This window comes from Canis aureus, chromosome 28 (assembly GCF_053574225.1).
Source record: "Canis aureus isolate CA01 chromosome 28, VMU_Caureus_v.1.0, whole genome shotgun sequence".
Lineage (NCBI taxonomy): Eukaryota > Metazoa > Chordata > Mammalia > Carnivora > Canidae > Canis > Canis aureus.
This window is the reverse complement of record NC_135638.1, coordinates 19,991,810-20,018,494: the sequence shown is the minus strand read 5'-3', so window position 1 is coordinate 20,018,494 and position 26,685 is coordinate 19,991,810. Positions and strand designations below refer to the sequence as shown.

The window sequence follows — 26,685 nt, the reverse complement described above, 5'->3', positions numbered from 1 at the left end:
CGCGGCGGGCGCAGCCCGGGGCCACCGCGCCGAGCCCGGGCGGGAGCGGCCCCGCGCACTGCAGCCCGGAGGGCGCCCGGAGGGGGGGCGCGGGGCGCAGCCTCCGGGGTCCCGCGGCGCCGGCAGACGCGGCCGGGGGGCCGGGGGGCCGGGCTGCCCTGCGCGCGGCGGGCGCGGGCGCGGGCGCGGACGCGGACGCCGGACTCGGGGCGTGCGGGGTTCCGGGCGTCGCGATGAACATCGTGGTCGAGTTCTTCGTGGTGACTTTCAAAGTGCTCTGGGCGTTCGTGCTGGCGGCGGCGCGCTGGCTGGTGCGGCCCAAGGAGAAGAGCGTGGCGGGCCAGGTGTGCCTCATCACGGGCGCCGGCAGCGGCCTGGGCCGCCTCTTCGCGCTCGAGTTCGCGCGGCGCCGGGCGCTGCTGGTGCTCTGGGACATCAACACCCAGAGCAACGAGGAGACGGCGGGCATGGTGCGCCACATCTACCGCGACCTGGAGGCGGCCGACGCCGCGGCGCTGCAAGGTAACTCGGCGGTGCGCGCAGCCGTCCCCGGGAGGCCCCGACCCCCGCCGCCCCGCAGCCCCGCCGCCCCGCAGCCCCGCGCAGCCCCGCTCCCGAGGACGACAACCAGCCCCTCGTCTTCCGCGAGTGGAATCTGCACCCCCTCCCCCTCCCCCTCCCCCGGGAAAGGAACACGGTCACCTCCGCGTTAGAAGCGGGAAGGTGTGCCGACCCCGGGTCTTTACGGAGGTCCCGGCTCCTTGGGGACGGACGTCGGGTTTCCTCGCCCCTCCGAGGACCCAGGGAGGGCGGAGAGGGCTCTGGTGAGCACGGGCCGGGGGCCCTAACGCAGTGCCCCCCGCGCCTTGGCGACGGGGGACGCAAGTGTCTGGGAAGTTGTCCTCAGACGCGGCGGGGCCACGTCTCCGTGCCCCTGTGCTCCGGGCCGCCGAGCTCGGCCGCGCCGCTGACTCCAGCCGCGAGGAAATGGTTACATTGTTTCACCAGAGACAGGTTAAGTGCTTTAGTTACATCCCTCCGCTTGATTGAATGATATCCTACGTCTTTCAAAGCGCTTGGAAGATTTGAGCCTCATTGGAGATTTATTTCATGTTTTTCGTAACCTCAGCTGCCTCACTGTATATTTATTAACTAACCTGATTGCTGAGGGTTTTTTTTTTTTTTTTTTTAAGTCAGAGCGGAGACCATAACCAACCGTAAATACTGGTCTAGGAAATTGGATTATGGCTCTTACTCTTGGATAAAAATGTTCATTTCTGGAGAAAACATTGAACTGTACCGGCAAGGTTGACTTGGACACCACCACCCCTCCCCCATATCGATCTTTTTTTTTTTTTTTTCCTTCCCCACCAAAATTAATGGCACCTGCTTTTTAGGTCAGAAAATGTTTCATCTTCAATAGTGGTATGGAGGGGTAGCAAATACACATTTTTGTGCCTCCTGCCACAACCTAAAAGAGAAAGGTAAATTCAAAAACCAGGAAGTTTTGGGTTTTAAATTGAGATCTAATGTGGTAAAATTGCATGTTTACCTGGAAGTTTGATTTATCTGAGGTGCTTCTCAGGAGAGCTCAGATATTCGAGGTAGAACAAACCAGTGATCTCCATTCTTTCATGAGAAACTTAAGCTTCATTCCATGGCTTTGGATGACTTCAGATTAACTATGGTTTTGATTTGTGAGCCTTGAGGAGAGTTTCCATTTTGAGGGTGCAGTTACTAAAAGAGTAAAAGCCGGTTCTGGCCACTGTTCCTCCTAAAAGAGGAGTGTGTAGTGTTTGTGCTTGGGAAGAGGGGGTGTACTCTCTGCACTGAGATCAGTTCTTTCCAGGTGTCTTTAGCTCCAGGAAGCTGATCCCATGAGGTCTGACTTGTATTGGGCTTGTCACAATTACATGATTTTCCCCTAAGCAAAGTTATCCAGTAAATTGCTGTAATTCCCAAAGACTTTTGGGGGAGGAAGGCAGCTGTAAGTTCAGTCATTGGCAAGCCTCATGGTGTTAGAAATTTGAAGCTCACTGTAGTATTTTTGTTTTGTGTGATCTTTGTCCTACTGATTGCCATGTGACTCACGTTTTGCACCCCCACCCCCTTCTCTGTTCCATTTTTTTTTTTTTTTTCTCTCTCTCTCTCTTTCTCCTGGACTTCTGAGGACAGCTGGGAATGGTGAGGAAGAAATTCTGCCCCACTGTAACTTGCAGGTTTTTACCTACACCTGTGATGTGGGAAAGAGGGAGAATGTCTACCTGACAGCAGAAAGGGTCCGCAAGGAGGTTGGCGAGGTCTCAGTCCTGGTCAATAATGCCGGCGTGGTCTCTGGGCATCATCTTCTGGAATGTCCTGATGAGCTCATTGAGAGAACCATGATGGTCAATTGCCACGCACACTTCTGGGTAAATATAAACATCCTTGTTTTTATTACTAGGCCCTCCTCAATGAGAAGGCTGGGAAGGAGCCAGACTTCAGTACCAGCCTGAAAGACACCTGTACTGTTTTACCACAAAGCTTCTTTCTAATTTGTTATTTCCCCATGGTGAATTACACTGTACGCCAGTTACTATCAAACAATTATCTTCTTTCCCCCCGCCCCCTATGTAGTCTTTCTGGAGAGGGTAAAGGACTGAACATTTTGAACTAGTTTGAAAGATTGCCATAAAAATAACAAGAGGGAGCATAAAACCCTGGATTTGTTTATTTTACTTTCTGTTGAGTTTGTAAAACATTGGTTGTTCTTATGAATTCCTGAAGTCAGAGTTTAGGCTTCCAAATTACTGCTCAGCCACATTTTAGAAAGTGCCAAAGATTCTGAGATCAGCATTTGTGGTCCACTGGGAGTGGTCGGGCCACCCTAGCAGTCACTTAACATCCGCTGACCATCCACGGCGTCTGTGGCATTATCCTGATAGAGTACATCTCAGAACTGTCTCCGCTTACAAGATGCCTCTCTCGGGAGAACAGAAGTCACCCTGATAATACCATAGAGTCACTCACTATACAAGGGGCAGAAAGATTGTGAAACTTGGGGAACTAGGGACTTAAAACCACGTCAGCTTCTAACCAGCAGAGCTACACAGCATCTAAGGATGAGTGAGAAGGAGGGCCTTCTTGCTCTGGACACCAAACTAATCCCAATTTTTCAGCTAAACTTCAATAATGGTAGGTGTGAAGCTCTCCCCCATAACTGTACACTGCTGACCTTTATTCTCTTCTTCTTCCACAGTAATTCCCCTTTACTTTTGTAGACAGGTAAAAGCCAATAAAGAAAGGGCAAGGAGATAAGATTTTTGTTTTTCTATATTTTCCATAGGCGGATTAGCCTTCTGATGGAACACAACAAAGAACTGTTTCTTCTAAATAGGTCACATTAAACCTCATTAATTTTTTTAGCAACTGCTTAAAAACTTAATCTGGCTTTAGAAGTACTTATTCAAATATTGTTCCTAGAACATCAAACCATTTCTCTGATCCTGAAAGAAGCTTACCTAAATGTTTTATTTTAAAACACGAGCTTTACTTAAGTCATTTCCAGAGCTCTAGAAATGAACACAAGTGGTGTGAGCCAACTCCTATGGATGTTTTAAATGAGTAAGAAGATTACCAAATACAGTTTGGGGGGATTTAAGTGTGCTTTTGCACGTGGGCGTGTGCATAGGTGTTTGTGTGAGACAGAAAAGGTGTGTGTGTGTGTGTGAATTATATGCAGTAGGGATGGGGAACTGAGTAAAAGTCCATAGGAACAAGTAGCAAGTGACAAGGGGATGCATCAGGTGAGTAAAGGTATAACGAATAAACGAATACACTTGGCAATATAGTTTATCAAGAGTCGTACATATTTATGATTCTGAGTAAAACAACCACTATTTGAAATAAAAGATGTATGTGAATTGCAGGTGGACTTGTAGTTTTCATAGTGGAATGAGAAGGATGAAGCTGCTTAGAAACTCCAGGTGACTTCAGTTGACTCATCATCTTTAAACAGATATACAGTCATTGGTAGGCTACTTGTGAACCACCAACACCAGGACTATTTTTTGTCCAATAACCTTTGATTGAGATGGTCTTCCGTTTCTGAACTGTAAACCTTTACCTACATGCTATTCTAAAGTTTAGCCATCTTGCCTACTTTTTCTGCGTGATTATTTTGCTGAATTATAAAATTTCAAATGTAACCACACTTTTAAAGAAACCCATACAATGTGCAGTTAAATACTTTTAAGATGAAAGCAGCCTCCTTTTGCTAGACATTCTATAAAATGAGAAGTAATTGAGAGTGTATTAAGCCCAGAAAATCCATAGCTTTGGCTTTGAAGATGCACACGAATTGATATACTGTACCTTAACATTAGACTCCTCTCTAACCTGAGGAGAAAATTGAATCAAATCTCCGATAGAAAAATTATTGAGGAATTGAACCTACATACTAAGGAGGAACATACCACCTTCCCAGAGTCCTTACTTTGCTTCGAGATGTTGCTTAACTACACAATTTAGGGAGTTCTTGGAAGCCTTGGCAGTAATGACGTCACTTCATATTAAAATATGGGAGGCTCCTGAATTCTCCAGCTGTTTTTCCCCTAAGCATCTAAACTGAAGAATTTATTTTCAATATTGAGTCAGAAAATTCATTTTAGAGTTGGAATTTCTGACTTCCTGCCGAGACTTACAAACCTTTTAAGAAGTTGAGATCTGGCAACTAAAATTTAGAAGACTTATAATTTTTACAGTGATTTGGGGTGTTAAATGATATAAGAGCTACCTGAATTCAGCTTCCCTTCCCGTAGTCCTAGTAGGCGAAAATGTTTGTGACAACAGTCTAAAGAAATATTGGCATGTGCAGTTTTCCTTCCAAAGAAAATAACCAGTGTGTCTTTTTACTGTGTCTGGGTGGAGAGAAAAAGTTGCCCCATACATTTTTAAAAGATCAGCTGAGCAAAGAGTCACTTAGTCATTTGAACAGATAGTCTTGCGCCAGACTTGTAAGTAGCAGTTGCTGTCTGTTTTCATAAAATACTAAATGGTATGTTGATCCCGACCCAGCTTAAAGTCCTATCCAGTGAAACAGAAAACCCTGTGGACTTCCACTGAAAAGCTGTGGGTGCTCCTACTTCAAAACCTTTATACAACTGCCTCTGCCTTCAAGACCCTCTTCTACCACTCCTGTACCTTTTAAGGCTTAACACAAGTTCCTAATACAGTCTTCCCTCCCCACTCCAGCCCTTTTCTGGCAGTTTTGCATATTAGAGCTGCACTTATCCTTAGAGATCCTCTTGCCCCATCTCTTGTTTTCTGATGAAGCTGCAGTTAAATGGCTTGTCTAAAGCTTGCTTCTTGCCATTAATCTCTTGCAGCATCTGTTCATTCTCACCCTTTGTGGCGTAGCATGTGTTCTCCGGTATAGTTTTTTTTTTTTTTTTTTTTTTTTTAAATGTATTGTGCCCTGAAATTCCAAAATAGATGGCAAGCTGTCTGAAGGCAGTTTGTTCTAGCCTTCCTATTTGTTTTTCCCTGCCTGGAAGAGAACTCCACTCTTAAGATTCAGTGAACACTCAATAAATGTTTGATAATATAGACTAGACTTCTGCTTAAAGATTCAGAACATAGCCCACTCAGAGGATGCTCACAGGAGCCTGTCTTCTGAAATTTCAAAAGGTAAGCCTTATGGTGGACTAACGTAGGCTGTGCAAGATTGAGGAGATCACAACATGGGGGCTGGTTCACATTCATAATGGTTTGTATCTCCTTTTGTTTTGCTACACAACTTTTCCATGCCTCCCGCCCCACCTCCGTGCTCACATTTACTGTGGTGTATTAAACTCTGCTCATTGGTGCAAGGCTAGTGACATTGAGAAGGCCAGTGTTTATAAACCAGTTTGAATCAAGCTCAAATTGAATGTATGGTGACCATTCATACCTCCCAATGGCTGGGCCTCAAGGAGAGGATTCCCACTGCAGTTCCTTCCTTGATTCTTAATCTCATATTAGTCATTTCCATGCACATTGAAAGTTTTTATCATGCTTGGCATTGTTCTACATAGCCCTCCAGTTTGCTATGATACTTCCGTCTTCTAATATTCTATCACCAGCAGCTCTCCTAGGAGCTTCCTCTTGGTCACCAGTCAAGAAGTGATAGACTTGGGATAGGTTCTAGTCAGTATAATCTCTTGTGCAACATTCAGGGTTAACACAAGACCAAGGAGAATGTATGCAATGCAATGCACTTTAATGTTGGCATAATCCTAGAAACCATTCACCTAGGTGTTCTCTCTGTAGCTCTGTGCAATACAAAAACTTGAAAATACCTCGTTAGTTTCTTTTGAAACATGGCAAGTTGGCCTCCACACAGAAATTGCAAGCCCGTGTTTTCCCCAAAACATTAATATTGCTTCACTTGTTTTGTTTTGTTTTGTTTTTAAGAGGAGAATTTTAGCTTGTCATTTTTACAAGACAGAGTTTATCTGTAGATCCTTTTTGACCAAAGAGCTGCATTTGGCCTTTATACGTGAGCAGCAAATTGATCCCTGATTAGCCAAAAGGGGGAAGCAAAAGCATTTAACTCCAGGCCTTTTATGTTCTGAAGAAATTTTGCATGGTAAAGGGCTAAATCTGTCAAATAGCTAGTCGGTAATTTACTTCTATTGATATGGTAGTCAGACAAGATAATTGGTAGTTAATTAATAGACCACTTAACTTAAAAGGTTTCACAGTTTTAAAATACTAATTACTGAATTAGGCATTTATCTATATCCAAATGTCTAAAGTCTATTTAGTTAAAATCCATCCAGGAAAAGTAAAAGCCCACCAGCTAGATCTGAGTAATGTAGCACTTAAAGACATTAGTGCTGTGTAGTACCTAATATCTCATGAATGGTCCCTAATCATTAATGTTTAAGTTCCTATGTGATTTACTGGTTTTTAATCTCAAATGCTGTATTGTTCTCTGGTTAGAGAAACCTAGTTTTGTTCGAGGCCTCTTAGATTTAGAATTTTTAAAAAACCATTTCTAAAGTATTCATAAAAAACTACTTGGCCAGTACTTCCTCCTTCAAACCATAATATTAAGAATTGTTATACCATATATTTTTCCTATGTTGGGATAGCTACTGAAAAGTTGGAGTACGTGGCCAGTTTTTAAGTCTGTACTAGAACTAGCTTCTGTTGTTAAATAAATATCATATACCTAAAAATCAAATGTTTGAGCTTTAGAAAGACTTTTTAAGTCTTGAGCTGAACTGTAAATTGACATAGGTAAGCATACTTTATCTTACTAATTCTTGAGGTCCCATTTAAAAACATCTCTTAGGTAGCAACTACTCGGATACTTGGGACCGTACCCCTAGTAGGTCATTTCATAGCCTTGTTCCCTAACATGAAATGAGATCACACGCCCCTTGAACATTAAGTTTCCGCCTTTGGTATGTTACATGGTAGGCCCAAATTGCTTCTATTGCTACTAAAAATCAACTACGGTATGATAAAATGTTACTTTACGTAAGTGGTATGAGCAGGGAACCATCCTAAAGAAACCCTTGCAACATCTTTGATGTGTGTTCGAATCTGTGTCTAGTTACCTCAGCTGTTTAGAAAATATTGCTGGGAATCCCTGGGTGGCGCAGCGGTTTAGCGCCTGCCTTTGGCCCAGGGCGCGATCCTGGAGACCCGGGATCGAATCCCACGTCGGGCTCCCAGTGCATGGAGCCTGCTTCTCCCTCTGCCTATGTCTCTGCCTCTCTCTCTCTCTCTCTCTGTGACTATCATAAATAAATAAATAAATAAAAAGAAAATATTGCTAAGTAACCAGTATCATATGAAGAAAGAGCAGTGCTCCCCTAATTGCCAAATCCAGTGTGCAGCTTGCTCTTTCTACAGAATGTGATTCTGTTAACCATTCCTGAAGCTCCAGTTTTCAGTTTCCATGATAAGCCCACCTTCTACTTCTCTTCTGTCTTCCCAATTCTCTTGGCCTCCCTGCATCAGGGATGTAATGACTAGTGCTATATCCTCACACCTCTTCTCACTGTGTACCTCTAGCTGGGTATAATCTGTTTATTTCAGTGGCTTCGTCTGATTTCTGCGACCGTTCTCAAGTTCACACAACTGTCTTGACTGTTCACTTATTCCCTAAAATCAGCAAGTCTCAAAACTGAACTAACTCCTTTTTGCCCCTTCTTGAATTCCCTGGTATGGCCAATACCAGGCTTGGGAACATCCGCAGTTATCTTTAATTCTCCATCCTGCCCACATCCGTGCCTCCTGTCCTGACTGTTCTGTTGGTACCACGTAACTGGATCCCCTCCTTCCCAGTGCTGCGCCCTCTCCTGTGCTTCCATCACCTCTTGCCCATACTTTGGAAAGAGTCTCTGAACTTCTTTCCCTCTTCCTAGCCTTTGCTCTTCAACCTAGGGTGACTTAAACAGACTCGAATTTGTTATGTGTCTGCTTATGGATTATTCTGACAAGAATCTACCCCCAAACCCCCAAACCTTTAGGTGACCATATTGTTCACAGCATGAAATCCAGGCTCATTAGCATGGCAGCTTAGATCATCTAAAGCTGATTTCCAACTGCCTTCCAAACTCATCACCTATTATATCTGCTGGTCAACCTTAAATTCCCGCTGGGCTAGACACCTCACTGTGCCCTGATGGAGCCCTGTGCACCCAGCTGTTCTGCCGTTTGAGACCCGTCTTCCTGGGAGACAAAAGAAGTGGAATAGTTTAGACAAAATGTATCACTACTTCTGGGAGAGAAAAAATAGGATATTTTCATGTTGACTTAATAGTATCTTTATAGATTAAGTGGGCAGTCCTTGTAGAATAGTTTAAAATTCCCAGTTCAGGGAATGGCCTACTCTTATCTGATTATGTGCTATTTATCTCGATTCCTGGAAGCAAAGTTGGTGTTTGTTCTTTTCTCCCTTGTTATTTCTACATGTAGGGCTTCATCCATTATCTGCCCAAGTAGAAATTAATCTATAGGACATGTCAAAGCGAAAGCATTCTTTAACCTGTGCTAATGCTAACACTGATTGAATAGCTTTTTCAAAAGGGCTGAATGGAGCGTGCCCGAGTGGGGTCCTCAGCCATTCATTGCAGGATTGGGTCACTGGGCCTTAAGGCAGAGCTACAAGCCCTATGGCCAAATATTTAACTGCTCACATTCTCCCAGTTTATTCTCTGCCTTTATATTTGTTTTTACCTTAATCATTTTTCAGATTTTTAAGATCCTTGGCAAATTTAGTTAGTTTGAATAAAATTCAGGAAGTTTAATCTCATTTGGGACTTGGAATAATTTTTTGAAGTAGGAAACTCAGATGTTCCCTACCTAAACTTTAAATTAAAAAAATAAAAATAGGGACTCCTGGGTGGCTCAGCAGTTGAGCACCTGCCTTCGGCCCAGGCCATGATCCTGGAGTCCTGGGATCGAGTCCCCCTGCATGGAGCCTGCTTCTCCCTCTGCCTGTGTCTCTGCCTCTCTCTCTCTCTGTCTCATGAATAAATAAATAAAATCTTTTAAAAATAAATAAATAAAAATAGGAACACCCCTTCTCCCCTTTTTAAGTTCCTTCAGTTAAGGAATATTAATAGTGGACTCCTCTAAACTTTCTATTTCTTCCAGAAACTAAAATTAAGCTTCATTCAATTGTGATAAGTAGCTAATTTGTCTCCGTTTAATCCACATACCTGCCTGTATGGATAGATGTGTAGATGGCATGTTTGTTTGCTTGTTTTGGAATGCTCCATGAATAATGAGACTCGTGACTGTGGTGCAGTTACAGCCAACAGACTGAAAAGAAAGCCCGTTTGAGCCTCTGTGTAAGTCCTAAATACCCAGGATATTCTTGGAACCCCAAACTGTACTATGCTGAATTTCCACTAGGGGGTGTCCTGGCAGGGTGGATTTGTATCTTATTTCCTTCTGCACACACACGCAGTAATTTTCCCAAGATAAAGGGCCTTTTGTAGCTAACCTTTGAAGTATGACAAACTCTGGTAGTCCTTAAGAAATAGGGAGCTATTCCTTGTATCAACTGAATGAGTTAAATCCAATGTTTTGAGCCTGTAACTCTAGGGATCTGATTTAAATGTATTCATCAGTCTTGGTTTAATTAGTGAATTTTTTTTTTTAAACCTCACAAGTTACTATAGGAGTTAGCTCTTCACAGAACTAAACCTTTCTTACAGTTTCTATTAAATGACCTAAAAAAAAAACTGCATGTAGGCTGCGACCTCTTGAAAGCATAATGGGAAAATAACTTAGAGGATAGAATCTTGTAATTCTTTCTTTGAAAATAGATAGTGGACAAGTAGAGCCCACAGCCAGTCCTTGTATTATTAGGTAGGGCAGCCTTAGAGAACCTGCCCGTATTGTGACCTAACACTGTTAAGATACCATTGTGCAGGGTAAAAGTTGTCAGAGCATGGCCTTAGGATTTAATCACGATTACCCTGACACATTTGGCCGGCCAGCCAGTCCCCATCCGCCAGGGTATGCAGGCCTATGCCATCCTAGCACTGGAGGGTATGCCTTTCTTTTTTTTGTTTTTTTTTTTTTTTTTTTTTTTTTTTTTTTTAGGGTATGCCTTTCAACACAAGGAATGCTAACATCTTTTACTTGATCTTACCCAGCATGGCCCATTCTTGAATTCCTTTTTCTTTTTACTTTATTTGTCAATTCTCTTAAAACTCAAGTTCACACCTGTCAGGGACCATTTTCCTAAATGCTCTGAAACTAAAATTAAGTGAACCACGGGGAAAAAAAATTGAATATCCTCTCATAATGATCATAAAACTTTAAACACTGCAGCAAATGCTGCTAGAATATTTAACAAGTGAGGGCAATTACTGCTGCAACCTTGAGTGCTGTCAAATTAGCCCAACTGACAAGCCACTTACAATGAATTCACATTTGGAAACAAAACATTGCTTGGTCTGTGAAACTTTGAAAGATCACACAGAGTTATGTGTGAAAGATGGCAGCCGTGTTAACATTGTGAAGGTTGTTTTTTGTGTTGTCATTGTGTGGGGTTTTATTTTTGTTGATTCTTTGGTTTTGTGTTGTTTTTGGTTTGGGGAAACCATGGTGTTTCTCATTTGCTGCTTGCATAAAATGTGAATTTCTTGCCTTTCTTTCAAATAGCTTAGTACTGAAATTTTTAAATATTAACAAGGTTCGGCTTCTTAGTGTTATTCTAAACAATGGGTCTCAAAATAACACTTCCCAAATCAGTGTAACTGGGAAAATATTTGTGGTGCAACTTATGTAAGCACATGGGTATTTTGAGGACAAGAGAAACTTAAAATTCAGAGCCTGAATTTTCCCACCTGCAAATTGCGCTTAACATACTGCCCCCTACTGATTTCTCAAGGATTTGAGAAGTGGGATAGTTCTACAGTCTCTTCGAAAAAAGAAACATGGAGTATAATTACCTTAAAATAGTTCTGTACTAACTTTTAGTTTTTATGTCTGCTGGGCTCTTCTCTGTTGAGCATTATAATTTATATTTTAAAACTGTTGTTTTTCTGCTCCTAGTAAAAGAGGAGTAAAGGAAAGATTAGAGAAGTGTTACTGGAAAGCATTGTTTCCCAGCATCTTCAGGGATTCTGGATGAAAGGGGTAGGGCAGTCAAAGCAGCTGCTCAGCAGTATGGTTTTGAGGCTTCTTCTGGTGGTCAGGAACTGGGTTTCTGCCGGAAGCGTGGTCTGGAGATGCCTGGAGGGCAGGGAGGCCTGGGAGCCATACAAAGGAAGAACCAGGAATTGCAGGAACTTGAAGAAACAACATAACCAAAAATAGATAGCACTTATAACCAAAAGAGCCTATAAATACATGCTTAATGAGCCTGGAGTGCATTTACCGTACTTTTATATAGCACTTAAATTTTACAGACCCTTTCATAAACACTCTTCTCTCATTTGAGCCTCAAAGCAACTCTGAATTAAGTAGAGCCATTATCCCCATTTTTATGGATGAGGAAACAAACCAGAGAGGTTATAGGAATTGCCTAAGGTCACCCCTGGGGAAAGAAGAAGCTAGGACCCAGACCCTCATCCTAGGACTTTACTTTAGAACCTTCACAAATACTCACCTGGGCTACATGTTCAAAGCTCCTACTAGATTTTCCTATGAGTCACTTATGCTTTTGCCTTTTGGTATAATGAAAGAATCCACCATCAAATGTTGATTTTTTTTTTTTTTTTTTTTTACTAGCATAGATCATTTAGCAATGACTAACCAACCCTAGCCTAATATCCCCAGAAAGTTTGCGCCATAAGCTAGACAAGAATGTAAAATTCTAAAGACCCAATACCACATTAAAATTTTATTACTAACGGCCAATTCTTGTGTTTTTCCATGGTTTTTTTGTAACTTTCCATGGTTCACATCTGAGATGGTTACTTCATGGACAAGACTGTACAATATCCTTGGTCACATAGCCTCCTTGTTTTCCTTGTTCATATGTCAACGTTGACAAGCTGGACACAAAAAAGGTAGCGAATAACCTGGGCACTTCAGCAAGCCTTGGCTGCACAGAGTTCTAGAAATACTTGGTACCAAAATGGTACCAAAACAGGGTGGTTTTAGTTTTTTGTTTTTCTGTTGTTGTTTTGAAAGCTTATCTCCTGGAAACTGTAAAACCTTTATTCTGTTACATAATGATCTTATGGGATTAGAATTCCAGATAAATCCATAAGCTTTGCCTTTGGAAATGCTAATCATGGATTTTTCAAAATAATGGAGTTTTGCCCCATCGATAGTGTCCAAACTTATGGCCCAAGCATCTGATTTGTAAAGGGCTAATTTTTTCCTGGGTATGGTTTTCTCACGGGCTTACCAAAACATGAAAGCTTCAAAACGGTGAAAAACGGAGCAGGTAAAGACTGAGGCTGAAAGGGCCTAAAGTCCTTGTCCTGAAAGCTGAGCCTTCGAAGCCTCTGTGGATGTGGGGAGAGGACTTTGAAGCCTCTTAACACTATCACAGGGAGCGTTAGATTTCATCGTGAATTTGGGGGACACAAACATTCAAACCACAGCATATAGGGGCTTGCTAGTGCTAAAAATGAATCCAAGGCAAATATACAGAGAATCAGTAAACTCTCGTAGTTGTCGATAGAAGACTCCAGGGGAGCTGGAACATTGGCTCAAACCAGCCCTTATAAACGTTGTTGGAGGAAGGGTGTGGAGAGTGGGGCTTCCCAACCCCTAACATCCTGGTTCGGAGAACACGGGTAGGACAGAAGGTAACGAAATTAATCTTCCAGTTTTGCTGAGTTTCTAGGAGAAATGAATCTGAAGCCACTTGAGGCTCACCCCAGAACCTTGTGCTCAGCCTGTGGTCCAGGGCCAAGGCAGCAACAGCATCACCTTGGCAAGCTACACGTTAGAAAAAGCAGACTCTTAGACCCTCTCCCAGACCCACTAGATCACGATCTGTATTTGATTCAGATCCCAGGTGATTCTTTGGCACATCAAAGTTTGAAGAGGAATTGGTCTTGAATATGCATTTTCCTTTCCACTCTCTCAATATTCTCCTCTGCTGCCTTTCTGTTTTTCTTTCCTGAGCTAATCAGCCCTTTTGGAATCTCATAGACAAGAAAAATGCCAGACCACACACTCTGTTCCAATCCTAGTCTAGGTTTATTATTATAATTTTTTTAATTTGGATTCCGGTCCGGTATCTAAAAGGAAGAGTGCAGGTGCTATCTTGCTCACTATTCCCCTTTGGTCTCTGTGCCCAGGGTGGAGTTTCCAAGGCCATAAGCATCATGAAACAAAGTGAGGACCCTACCATGAAGAACTACATTCTTCCTGTTACAAACTTGTCTGTTGTGTGTACCCCACTTCCTCCAAGTTGGCTTCCAGTATTGGATAAGGGAGGGCATTAGATGATGGAGGGCATGGTGTCTCATACACTTGTGATACCTAAGGAGAAGTCTTCCCTTTTAGTTTTCATAACTTAGTAATGTTTTAGGTGGTTTAGTCAGAATTGTGATTAAGATTAGGGCTGTCTTCTATTCTACTTCAGTACTGTTCTTCCATGAGGAAGCTAGAATATACCAAACTAGTTGCTGGATCAGCAATTATTATCCTTGAAGATATTTCTCAATTTAATAGTGGAGTGGTAGTTCAAAGTTATTGACATATAAACTAAAACAAATGGACTATTGAACCTAAATTTAAGTTGTGATTTTTTTTTTTTTAAAGCCCAGGATTGCCTTCTGAACCTAGAAAAATGTCTTACACTACAAGAACTAAAGCTTAGAAAAAAATTCATCACTGGACTGTATGGAACTTTATTTGCTACTGTGCATGTTCTTTCAGAGGTTTGCAAAGTTTTCTCTTTAACACTGCCTGACACAGTATAGGTACCTCATGGACTCTTCTATATAATGAGTAAATTCTGTGGTGTTACAGTGCAAATTTAAGAATAAAATAAGATTTCAGGAGTAACTGTGATTATATTTATCTTTCATTTAGGTAAAGATAATAATTGTTTTTAAAGATTCCACAGTAAGCAAACTAGGAAGTAAGAATTTCAACTATTTACACATACAAAATAACAAGGATGGTGGCAGGTGATCTTGAGGAGATTCTTGGGCCATGTCATTGGAATGGGGGCAGAGGGACAAAGGAATCCTGTCCCTTCAAGATGACCTGAGCGGTGCCTGAGCTTGTGGGCAGTGTCCATGCCTCATGGAAGTGGTCACCAGTCACTAGAATAGAGCTGCAGCCTCTGCCCTTTGGAAGATGTGTCTTTATTACAATTTCTGAGATGTGATTTGAGTTTGGGGCAAAGCAAAGGATTAATGACAAGGTGTTGTTTAGCAGACTATTTGGCTGCAATTTTGTGGGTTATTTTCATTATTTTATAAGGCGTTATTAAATGGGGAAAGGGGCACTCCTTTGATCATCTAGGACTCAGCCAGCAGGGAGGGTCCAGGAGAACAGCACTTCAGAAACTGTTCAGCATTTAGTTTCCTTTAACATCCTGAACCTCCATGAACTCAACAAAAACACAGAAAAATGATATTTTGCAGATAATGTGTAATTTCATTAATATGTAAGAGGCAGGAATTCAAGTTACATTATTTTAAAAGGCACAGTCATGACATCATATAAATGTTTAATGAACAGATTTTTACTGCTCACCAGATGCTGGTCTCTGCACTAATGGAGCTGATACCTTGCTGAGTCATTTATGAGAGTCTTACGCAAGGTACACCTCAGTGTTACAACTTGTATTTCCAATGCGTAGTAGGAATCGAAGAAATAATTATTGGACACAAGTTGTCACAACATTTTTAAACAAAGAAACTTTGGAGAAACTCCTCTTCTTGTCTCACAGATGAGTTAAGATCAAGATTCAATGAGGTCAGAAGTAACTAGCATGGTTAGTCAGTAGGCGCCTGGGACCATGGGGTTTTTGGACTCCAAAGACGAGTGTATTTGCCTGACAGATTGAGTTTTAAGTTACCTCCTTTCCAGTATTTCTGCATAGCAAACCCCAAAATTCAAGAGAATGTCGATTGTCTGAGTTGCTGTGTTGGGCTAGATTCATCCCATGCTTTAGCAGTGGGAAGGCAAGTTAATGAAGCATTTATTTTTGCTGAATAACTAATGGTGTCATCATCTAGGTGTTCATTTGCAAAGCCTGGTTCTTTTATTAGCTTCTTGGTTGCAGGGCAACTGTAGGAGTGTACTAGTGCATGTGTGTTAAGCATTAACTGCTGATGTCTTCAAATGTTAAACTAATCCCTGTAGCCTCAAAATAATAAAAGGATAGTAGATGGAACGTTGATACGAATTCAATAGTTATGACATACTCTAGTCTCTCCTCTGTGGCTAAAGACAGAACATTTTGTGTCAATCTGATAAGAGATTTTATTAAGTCTGAGAGAATAGTTGCAAGCTTCACTATCTTGGAGTTCTGTTGCACAATTTGTCAGGAGACTTTTCTGTCTCTACAAACATCAACTAGGAAAGAAAGAAAAAATGCCTTCATTCAGTTACATGAATTTCAGAATTTGTGCTGTCAAATGCGACTAAAATATTTAAAGTCAACGTATTACTAGCAAGTATAAATTTAGTTTTTACTTCCCAATTAAAGTTAATTTTGTAATGAAAATTTTCAACTATCTTGTTCTATGGTCAAAGTGAAATTCCTTAGTTTGGTGGTCAGTATATTTACTAAGCAGATAAGCTTTAAATCTACAGATTTAAGAGTATTTATTCAGCCATATGTGCCTTTCCGAGATTAGCCTAGGGGTATGTCACCATTTTTCCATCTTAGACATGCTAATGATTTATGCTATTCACCTTTTTAACACCGTTCACTCTATATTCACAGCGCCTCCAATAGTTTGTATTACTGAATCACAGTTTTCCAGGAGCAGTGACAGTATTCAGAGGAGAGTGCCACCAGATGTCATTTTAGCCTTGTAAATAAGCAGTATGTTCCTTTGTGATTCTGATAAAGATAAGTTACTCCAGTAGCAACAGAGCCAGAAGCAGCAAAACACCAAGCAGAATTGTTGAACCACTTTGGAAGGGTACAATAAGGGTGTCTTTGTTTAGTGGAGTCTTGATTGTCTTTCTTTTTTTTTTTTCTTTTTTTTTTCCAAATTGTTTATATACTGTTGTTTGGAGATTTTGAAAATCCTTACATATACATCAGAAAACTATTATATACATGTGCTGATAGTGTTAATCCTTTTCCCATCATAATGTGACTTATGCTCCTCTAGAAACAAAAGTCTCCTGTTTCTTGGGTGTTCAAGAGATAAACACCTTAAAATGATTCTTTTTAAAAGATGCCTTTTCTGGGATTGACGATAATAGATAGTTAAGGCAGACACACAAAAATACAGTATGAGGCCTTTTCCTACTATGAGAAGTTAATTTTGCTTTTTCCATGGTGTTCATTAACCTGGAATCGTTTATAAATACAGAGAACACATTCTGGGTGTTTTACCTCCACCTTTAAAATGTCATCAGTCTCAAAAATTCCAAAAGCCAGACTTTGCCGGATACCACATTTCTTCACATTCTCTTTTGTTTAACTTTAGGCTAATTTGTCGTGACAGTGCAGCTGCAGGCCGTGCGTCGCAGTGTGTCATTAAGAGCACAGGGAATGATCTGGAGGGTTAGAACTGTTGGAAGTTAATTTGGCGTAAACCTAACTTCCAAAGATTTCTCGAGATAGAACATGTCATGTCTATGTCCAGTCACCCTTCTGTTCAAGAAATTCTTGTTTATATTATAAATATGACCTTTACAGTTATCTTTCAAAGTGCCCAGTGCTTTGAAGAGGAACCCCGAGGAGCTATAGCGACATTAGACTTAAGTATGTTTCATAAGAATGTCAGGGTCCATTTCACTGTCCTTCCCCTCCCCTCCTTCCTTTTTTCTTTCTTTCTTTCTTTCTTTCCTTCTTTCTTTCTTTCTTTTCTTTCTTTTCTTTCTTTTCTTTCTTTTCTTTCTTTTCTTTCTTTTCTTTCTTTCTTTCTTTTTTTGGTCACATAACAGCCCTGTCAGCTGGGGGCAGATGATCATATCTGAGCCTCGTGATAAAATTACTCATGGGTATACAAAAGTCTATCTCCACGCTTTTTAGCCAGAGTTCATTTTTAAGAGTTCTCTCTCTTTTTGCAGATAAAGTTTCCTAGGTCCGTTCCTAGTTATAAATTCTCCCACTGACCATACCAGTGAGTGCATATTGGTTGCTGACTGTGAGACCCCCTAGATCAAGAGCCCACCATTTTTCCTGATGAAGGACTACAAGGCCTCCTCTGTTCATAGACATTTGAACAAAAGAACATAGCGATGGAGTGCAGTTCTCTGGCTCAGGTTAAGCATCTCGCTAACCTTGGCCAGCCACCACTGGCACCACTACCTCTGTGTGTTCGAGATCCTTGTACGAGGCCGTAACTCGTGATCCGAGTAATCCATCCCGAGAGTGGAGACAGCGCAGCAGTCCAGGTGTTCAGTGCGTTATCTGAGTTACCCCTCTCAGATTCACCGATGGCAGCACACGCGTGAATTTATACTTAAGCCGTTTGGGTGTGCTCTTAGATTTGCCCTTGATGTTCTTTTAATGACTCTTTGAGACAAAGTTAAAGATCACAAACCTCAGCTTGAACTGACTGGTGTCATGGCAACTGGCACTTCACCTTTTGCTGGTCCCCATCTCATACATGCTACAATATTTGTGCACATTAATAATTCATTGCAAAGTGCCAGATTTCTTTGTGCTGTCAAACTGTGTCAAGGACGGAATATGCTGTACTATCTCAGATGTCATCTACCAGACTGTTGAGGGCAAGAGTAATTAGAAAAGAAAACTAGTCAGGTTACTTGGGAAATTTTCTGAAAATGTGATGCTTTCTAGCTGCCCATTTATAGCATTTTTCTTGTAAAGTAAGGGATAGAATTAGTGTTGATCAAAGTTTATTTGGTAATGTGCCCCAGACATAAGGCAGGACTCAGGCTGTGGAAATAAGGCACGAGCAGTAATTGGTCGCCTCCATTCAGGCAGCAAAGGAAATGATTAACAGCCTTCGTGCTCAGTCACGTGGATCAGGCTCCAGTGTGAACCCTGAAAACCCAAGTTTACAAAGAAACCTGAATGGTCTTGATGGGAATGCTCCTCTCCCAGGCTCGCCTTTGCCCGGCACACAGTAGGAGCTGAGTGTTTGACCCCCGCTTTGGAAGACAGCGAGTCTGGGTTCCCAGGATGACCCTGGCTGTGGATAGTTTCTTTTCACCTCCCAGTTTCCTGAACATTTTTTGTTGTGCTCAACATAGATAGTAGCCGTCATAATTATAGTATTAGACCTATGATCGGTGCGCTTCCTAAATAACGAATAGAGGCCTTTGTATCAGGATGTTGAAAATGCAGTGATGCATTGAATCTTGTTTATCCAGAAAGCCGTGTATGTCCCTGATTGGGCAAAGAAATCACGTATTTTAAACTGGACATTGACCTGCCACTACCTTTGTTTTTTTTTAACTCTCCCTCTAAAGAAAATTTATATTAAAACAGATCCGTGTCACCCTTTACTAGTCACTCAAAATGAAGCATATTTCTCTGAAAAATGTTTACAACCCACAATTGGAAAAGATTTTAGTCACTTAGCCATATTTGGGTTCTTTTGTTTCTCTATCTCTTTTTTCTTTTTTCCTTTAAATACAAAACCAATAGCTTAAATGTCCCTTCATACTCCTTGGCGGGAGGGCAGGGGGTGAGGAAAGCAGGTCCCAGTCACATTTTTTTAGAATACACAGCCATGAGTACCCTGTGGATAAACTAGAACTGTTATACTTGATATACTGAGTTAGCACAATTAAGTGCAGGTAAGTATAAATTCTGCTCAGAGACAGGCACAGAACCAGCTCCCATTTTAGCCATCATTGCTTGGCCAGATCATAAAACAGTACCTGCATATGATAGATGTTCAAGAAATAATCACTGAAAGAATAATACCACCAGACTAATTTCAGGAAGAGGGGAGGGGCCCTTAATCAGTTTCAGAACCATGCAACAGATTAAACTTAAAAAACAGTTAGGAACTTGTTAATCTTCTATCGCCTACCTTTATGTGCTGCTGGGGATCTGGATTAGTCATTTAACACCTGCAGGCAACAACATCACACACAAGTCCGGGGAAGTCATTAGAGCTAACCTGCTTGGTGTCCGCGCTTCTAGCTAGTCAGGGCCAGCCGCCAGCTAGAGTGAGTGGTCACTGGCAGTGTGAACAGTGTCAGGGATTCAGATTCGCCAGGTAATTAAGCTGCAAATTCTTAATGGTTTTCTATACTGTGTGTAATTTCTTGGAGTTTAATATGGAGACTCCCTACTTAAGAACTTAACAGTAGGATCCTTTGTACTAAATCTATCCGTGTCTTCTAGGACGAGGCAAACTTTCAATACTTAAAAATGATCTCTGAATAGCATCAAGAATACATTTTATACTTTTTCAGCTAATCTGGGAACAATTAATCATAAGCAGTTACTTTAAAAATCTTATTTAGATTGGAATATATATGCCTCTTTATGATGTTACTTTATTGCAATTCTGATAAAATAGCCATATATAAGCTGTTTTTGCCTAACATTCAATGTATAATGACCTGACGTACCAGGTCTTGCCTTTTTTGGCTATCAAGTACACCAAAATAATGATTACAATCCAACGACCCTAACCATTCTGACCTACTACTGCAAAGAAGTGCAGTTTAGCTGAAGCATGTGTCTCTCTTCCATCCAGCAGTAAGCCAGGTCTCTGAAGTTCACAAGGAACGTTGTTCATATTCTCTCCTCCACAGTTCCTATGACAGGGTAGTAGTTCTCCCAGAATCTTTGAAAGGATAATCAGTATTTCCCAGCTTAGTGTAAGGCAGCCAGACAAATAAATATAAAACAGTCAAAGCCAAAATATCACAAAACCTGTAATTCTATGTGACAGTGAATGGGACTGACCATCTACATGTCTTAAAGAAATATGAACAAAGTCAAAGTGGTGTAGAATTATATATAAATGCTCAAGACCTTCAGCAGAGAATTTGGAAGCTCCTGTGACATAAGCATGTTGAAAAGCATGAGAAGCTTTGTAAACATGTGATTATTTTACTTTGAATTATGTAGGAGGGCATGGGGAATAGATAGTCAGAGAAGAGAAAAGTTCACGGGTGAAAATAAGTGTGCCCCGGGTAACAATAATGAGGGGGCCAGACAAATGGGGAATGAGTCGGGGGCGGGGGGTGGTTAGGGTTGCAAGATGATCAGGAACCAGACTGGGGAAGACTTTGGGACACTTCACAGGCACTCATCTGGCAACTGTGTGTATCAGAGATTGGAACATATGGAGAAACATCAAAATAAATGGGATGACTGGTTTTGATCTTGTACATGCAAAAGTTATTGTAACACATTAGATACTTATGCAGAAATTCAGTGATCCCTTAGCCAGGAAATCCTCAGAGAAGGGCATGCACCTCTTCTTTGAGTCCACTGTGTACTGTTTGGTTTTTTTTTTTTTTTTTAACTTCATAAATCATGGGGAAGTTGTGTTGGCAATGGGATATAACTCAACAGTAGACAGATTGCTCTTTGCTGCTTTCTTTTAAGAAGCAGGTTATAAAACTGTTGGGAGCCTGGTAGAGTAGTTAATAGATCATCTTAAGCAATTTGAAGTAATTTCTTTTTTTTTTTTTTAATACAGCCTTGTGTCTTGAAGGCAAAAGAGCCAGAGGAGGGAAAAAAAGAGTTTAGTGAATAAGAAATCAGTGCCTGGGTCTATTGCCCAGGAACTTATGCTGCATGCCCAGCTACAGTGAGTGGCCAGTCACCTGCCTCTCTGGGAAAGTCAGTGCCCTGTGAGCCCCACAGGGGAGTTTGGTCATTCCAAATGCTGTGAGCTATTGTCGTTTAGCATATGACACATTTCTCATTAAAATGATCCTGTACTTTCATCCTGCATTTTTACATCCTGAAATAGTTTACTTCCTATTAGTACACTTTGGTAAAGCTTTGGATGCTAGAAGACGATTCTCGAATATCTCCTTATTCATTCATAGGCCTATTACAGCTTAGACATAGCCATAAGGTAAACATTAATCCAGGGCACTTATTCATGGGTAAACTGGAGGGTCCCTCACAGACCGTGAGATAGCTGTGTTAAAGTGTCATGAACATAAAAAGATCTCTGACCTGGGAGTAGTTTAGATTAGCAGATAACTACCACTTGAAAGGTGATAAAGAGCCTTCGACTAATGGCTTTCTTTTCATCTCTGGAGATTGTCCCCAAAAGCTCTTGTGTTACAGTCTCGTTGGTCACGGCTTCTAATAGGCCTGCCATACCAATGATACGGTGTTATGTTAACCAGACACTTAAAGGATCTTCTCTTTTAGTAAACGTATAAGATCTTTAGACAAATTGGAAAATATAACGTTATATGGGTAAAACTCATTGGGTGGGTAAAACATTACGTAGGATTGCTTTTAAATGAAACTCACAATGTCAGTTCTAAAGCTTGACTCTTTTCTTTCAGACCACTAAGGCTTTCCTTCCCACCATGCTGGAGATTAATCATGGTCATATTGTGACAGTTGCAAGTTCCTTGGGATTGTTCAGTACTGCTGGAGTTGAGGTTTGTCAGATATAAAGCATTTCCTTCATTCAGTCGGTTTATCTCGTGACGAGTATACCAAAAATCCTACAAAGAATACCTGCTGTCCATACATTCATGAAAGCACTCTACTCTGCCTGTGTACTGTTTGTGGAATTTCCTACAGTAACCCAGGGCCAGATGTTGAATTGCAACTCTAATATCTGCTGTCATAAAATCACTTACACTAGTTTGACAAAGCCACAGCAGCAGGAAAAGTAGGTGGGCACAGGGTCAAGAATGAAACTGTGGAGGGCAGTGGCATTACCACAGGAAACAGATACAGGAGGCCAAAGGTTGCCGTTCTGTTTTGGTCAACTTGCCAAAAGTGACCTATCTTCTATCAGCTCATCAGAGGAGATGGTTACGGCGAATGTGAGGTGTTTTGCGTAGTTAAGGTTGTAGAACTGGGCTTAATCAATTCTTCACCATATTCAGATAATAAAGCGTGTGTATGCATATTATTCTGTGCTGTTTGTCCCATGGGTACGTATAGCATAAAACTGGAAACCTCACCCCATGCAAATATGTAAAGGGACACAGAATAGATGGCTTCCACGTTCTACATTTCCATGCCTACATTTAAAGTGAGGTAAAGGATAAGAACTTTCTGTACCATGTGTTCTTCAGTTAAGGTCTGGCTTAAGTTAACAAGGTATACTTATATCCATTTTCACTTTACCCTAAAGAGAAAATCAGATCATAACAATTTATAACCTAAGCTAGATTTGCCTTTGCTCTCCTAGTGTTAATTAAACAACCTGGATTTTCATTCTCCTTTTACTGAACAAGAGACCGTTTGTGAATTTTCCAGACACTTCAAAGTGAACCTCTCTCCATTTTTAGCTCCAGCTTGTTAGCTAGCTTTTATAGAATCCTTTGTGGTAACTTCCCCAAAGTAATACGATACTTGGTCAATGTGGCAAAAAGTGTTCGTCTGTTTCTGGTGTTGCTTTGAAAATATTATTTCTGCACTGAACCACATCAGATACCTGTCTTTGAAAATGCTTGCCTTTTCCTTGCTTAGTCACCTGTAACCCCCTATATCAAACGTGTAACCAAAGTAATAGGATCAGGGAAGCCTGGGTTTGGTGAGGGAACCTGTGCACATACTTAGTGTTTCTGTTCTCTCTCCCTCTAATTCAGGATTATTGTGCCAGTAAGTTTGGAGTGGTGGGTTTTCATGAATCCCTGAGCCATGAGCTAAAGGCTGCTGAAAAGGATGGAATTAAAACAACGTTGGTTTGCCCTTACCTTGTAGACACGGGCATGTTCCGAGGCTGCCGAATCAGGTCAGTAAGAACCTGTCTTGTTACTGATAAAAAGCTGTTTTAGAAATCATCTTTCTGCATTGGGAGAATGTGTAGAATTGAGTCTTGCATTTTATCATTTGACACTTAAGCCTGTCCTCTCACTGGTCAAGGTTTGTAGAATTCAAGTGAGTAAAGATTAATGACGAAGGGTCAGCTACCACACTGATACTAATGTGAGGAAGTCAGTCTGGAAGCATCAGATAGGAATTGGCCTCTCTGCACCTTCAAGGGGGAAACATAAATATCCAGGATTTTCCTGAGAAGCAACTTCCTTAGGAATTATTTTGTTTCTTTAGTATTAGTGCTGGTAAATGAATGCGACTTTGATTTGGAATAAGAAACAATGTCACTGTCACAAAAGAGTAAGCCTTTCTTCAAAAAGACCTTAGAAATTTACCCTCCAGATTTGGGAGCTTTCTTTTCGCAGAGAGTATATGTAGGTAGATTCACTGTGACAGAATGAGAAGAACTATTTAGATTTGCTAAAAATGAAATAAAACACTCCCATACCTTGAAAGGAGGCATATGGGAATATAAATGTCAGGTCACGTCTGACTTGAACTAAGCAGAGTAAACAAAACCACGAATCATTAAAAGGAAACTTGTGAAGACATGCTTATTTTGAGATCTTTGCTTGGATGAATTTGAAAGGCAAAGGAAGATAACCGAACCAGTTCCCCCGTTGGTCAGGCTGTTCTTAACACATCCTGAACCTGGCCAAGCTGTGAAGTAGGTGGAGCTCCATTGGACTCCTTTGCATCTCCGGCTGACTTCAAGTCTGGACTGGGAACAGACTGGAGTTCTCCCTTTTTCCCAGCATCCCGGTGCGCTGTGTGTGTGTCTGTGTGCCTGTGTGTGTTGGTTTGTTTCTTCATCTCATATACTTAGGAACCAATTGCCTAGGGTCTAAGCAGCCCTGTTTCCTATTTAGCTGTTTCCTATTTAGCATCATGGCAAATGTCCAAAGCTGTGGTGGGACAATGAAAAGTGAAAGGAATAAATTATACTATTAGATTATTTCAACGTGTCATGTAATGAATTCAGCTGAAGGTTGAATGTCTGTATGCACTTCATTTCAGAGACCCTCGAGAGAAAATACCTTGGTTTTCCCTCTTTGGGCATTCAGGAAAGCATATAGCTCACTTATTTCACTCAGAAAAGTTATGCCAGTGTTACACACCATCATTTTAACAACACTTAGCACTCAAAGTTTGGCACCGTGTTTGGGCATAATGTTTGTTATGCCAAATACCCTCTTCTTGTTCTATTGAAAAAAACTAGAAAAAAATATGAAATACATTTTAGAGCATTTTTAAAAACATTGTCTCACTTTACAGAAAAGTGGACCGATTTTGCCTTTTTTTTTTTTAACACATTTTCTACACTATGCATATAAAATGTATTCATGGTAGGAAAATTTGGAAAATACAAAAAAACACAGTGCAGAAAACAAAGTAGACCTAAGGTCCTGTCACTTAGATAACCTCCCTGTTCATGTTTGGATGTATATTTCTAATCTTCCCTACTTTGTGCTAATTCTTAATTTAATTTTTTGAATATATAACCTTCAGGAAAGAAATTGAGCCTTTTCTGCCTCCTCTGAAGCCTGATTACTGTGTGAAGCAGGCCATGAAGGCCATCCTCACCGATCAGCCCATGATCTGCACCCCCCGCCTCATGTACATCGTGACTTTCATGAAGAGGTAACTGCAGGTTCCCTCCTGGGTTGGGTCTCCCCGTGGCTGCCCCGTAACCTAGCACACCTGCTCACAGCCACCTTTCTTTTTTCCAGCATCCTCCCTTTTGAAGCAGTTGTGTGCATGTATCGGTTCCTAGGAGCAGACAAGTGTATGTACCCGTTTATTGCTCAAAGAAAACAAGCCACAAACAATAATGAAGCGAAAAATGGCATCTAAAAATCTTCTTTATATGGAATATCATTTCTACCAGAAGACGATCAAGGCATTATAGTCCAATCCACATCAGCATTACTGACATTCTCTGGATTCTGAACCCTTGTTGACTTTTTTTTTTAAATCAACTTTTTAAAAAATAATAATAATAATAAAGTGCAAATTAACCGATTAGAATACTTGGAAAATGTGATCAGCAAATGTGAGTCATGTTGTTGCCAACAGGGTCCTTTTAGGCAGAACCCCAAAACCAGTCAAATCTGTTAGACAAGCACTGTGTGACATCTCCAGGCTACCATTATTTTTCTTAATGAGCAGAAAGTCTAGAGATGATAACGACAGTGTGTTTCACCTGTGTGGTTTTGTTTTGCTTTTTTTTTTAATCTCCATAGAGTTTATGAATTCTTGTAATTAAACTCTAGCCAACTGACACCCTTGCAACTTCAAGGACTGATAGTGCTATATTTTCTCATGTTTTCTAAGTTTCAGTTTTGCAAAGCCTGTGTGGCTTTTCGTGGTGTTTGTGTACAGCTCTTTTAAAAAGGAATTTTGAAATCTCCCATCAGTTTGAAGTAAATGATGTTTGATTGTTATAGTAAAGGTGATCAGGTCTCTTTCTTAAAGTCCTAATGACTAAAATGTTAGGCAAATTTTTATCTCTGAAATCTTTCCTTAAGGATCTATTCCTCTAGAGACCTAGTTATCCACAAAGGTCACACATTTTCTACCTGTGAATTTTGCTGCATACAGAAAGTGCCCTTTCCTCAGGAAGTTGCTGTGTTTCATTTCTTTGAATGGACTTTTACCTAGAATACATAGCAGCTCTGCGAAGAAACAGTTTCTAAAAATGGGAACTTCTGCATTAAAAAAGTCCCCGTTTTTGTGCCAACTATGATTAGTGAGGGGGAAAAATCATATTCTGTGGAGTACGTATGGAAGGGTGTAAAGATTCTTTTGAAAGTTTTATTCACATTGTAGAACAGCAATTGACATTTTTACAGTATTTTTTTGTAAAGCAAACTATTTTGTGCCTTGAATTTGGTAAATGTGTATTAGTGAAATGTTGTTAAAGTGGACTTCTACCTCTGTATCTAAATGTATACCATCCACTTGTAAATTACTATAAACTATTATGTGATTGCTTTTTTGTTTTTTTTTTTTTTTAGAATGTCTTGTTTAAATAGCGACCAATGTTTAAGGCTATTCAAATAAGCCATCTTTTACTAATTAATTGGGAAGTTTTATAAAGGACTGATTAAATTTAAAGAATTAACTTA

At 40.8% G+C, this 26,685-nt stretch overlaps 1 protein-coding gene across 1 annotated transcript; it reads left to right on the top strand.

Moving 5' to 3' along the window:
• The first annotated feature begins 180 nt into the window (after positions 1–180).
• On the top strand, positions 181–26,685 carry RDH10 (retinol dehydrogenase 10). Its single transcript, XM_077876558.1, has 6 exons — positions 181–522; positions 2,176–2,411; positions 22,066–22,164; positions 23,329–23,474; positions 25,067–25,198; positions 25,288–26,685. The coding sequence occupies exons 1-6, from the start codon at positions 234–236 to the stop codon at positions 25,409–25,411; spliced, it is 1,026 nt and encodes a 341-aa protein (XP_077732684.1). The 5' UTR covers positions 181–233; the 3' UTR covers positions 25,412–26,685.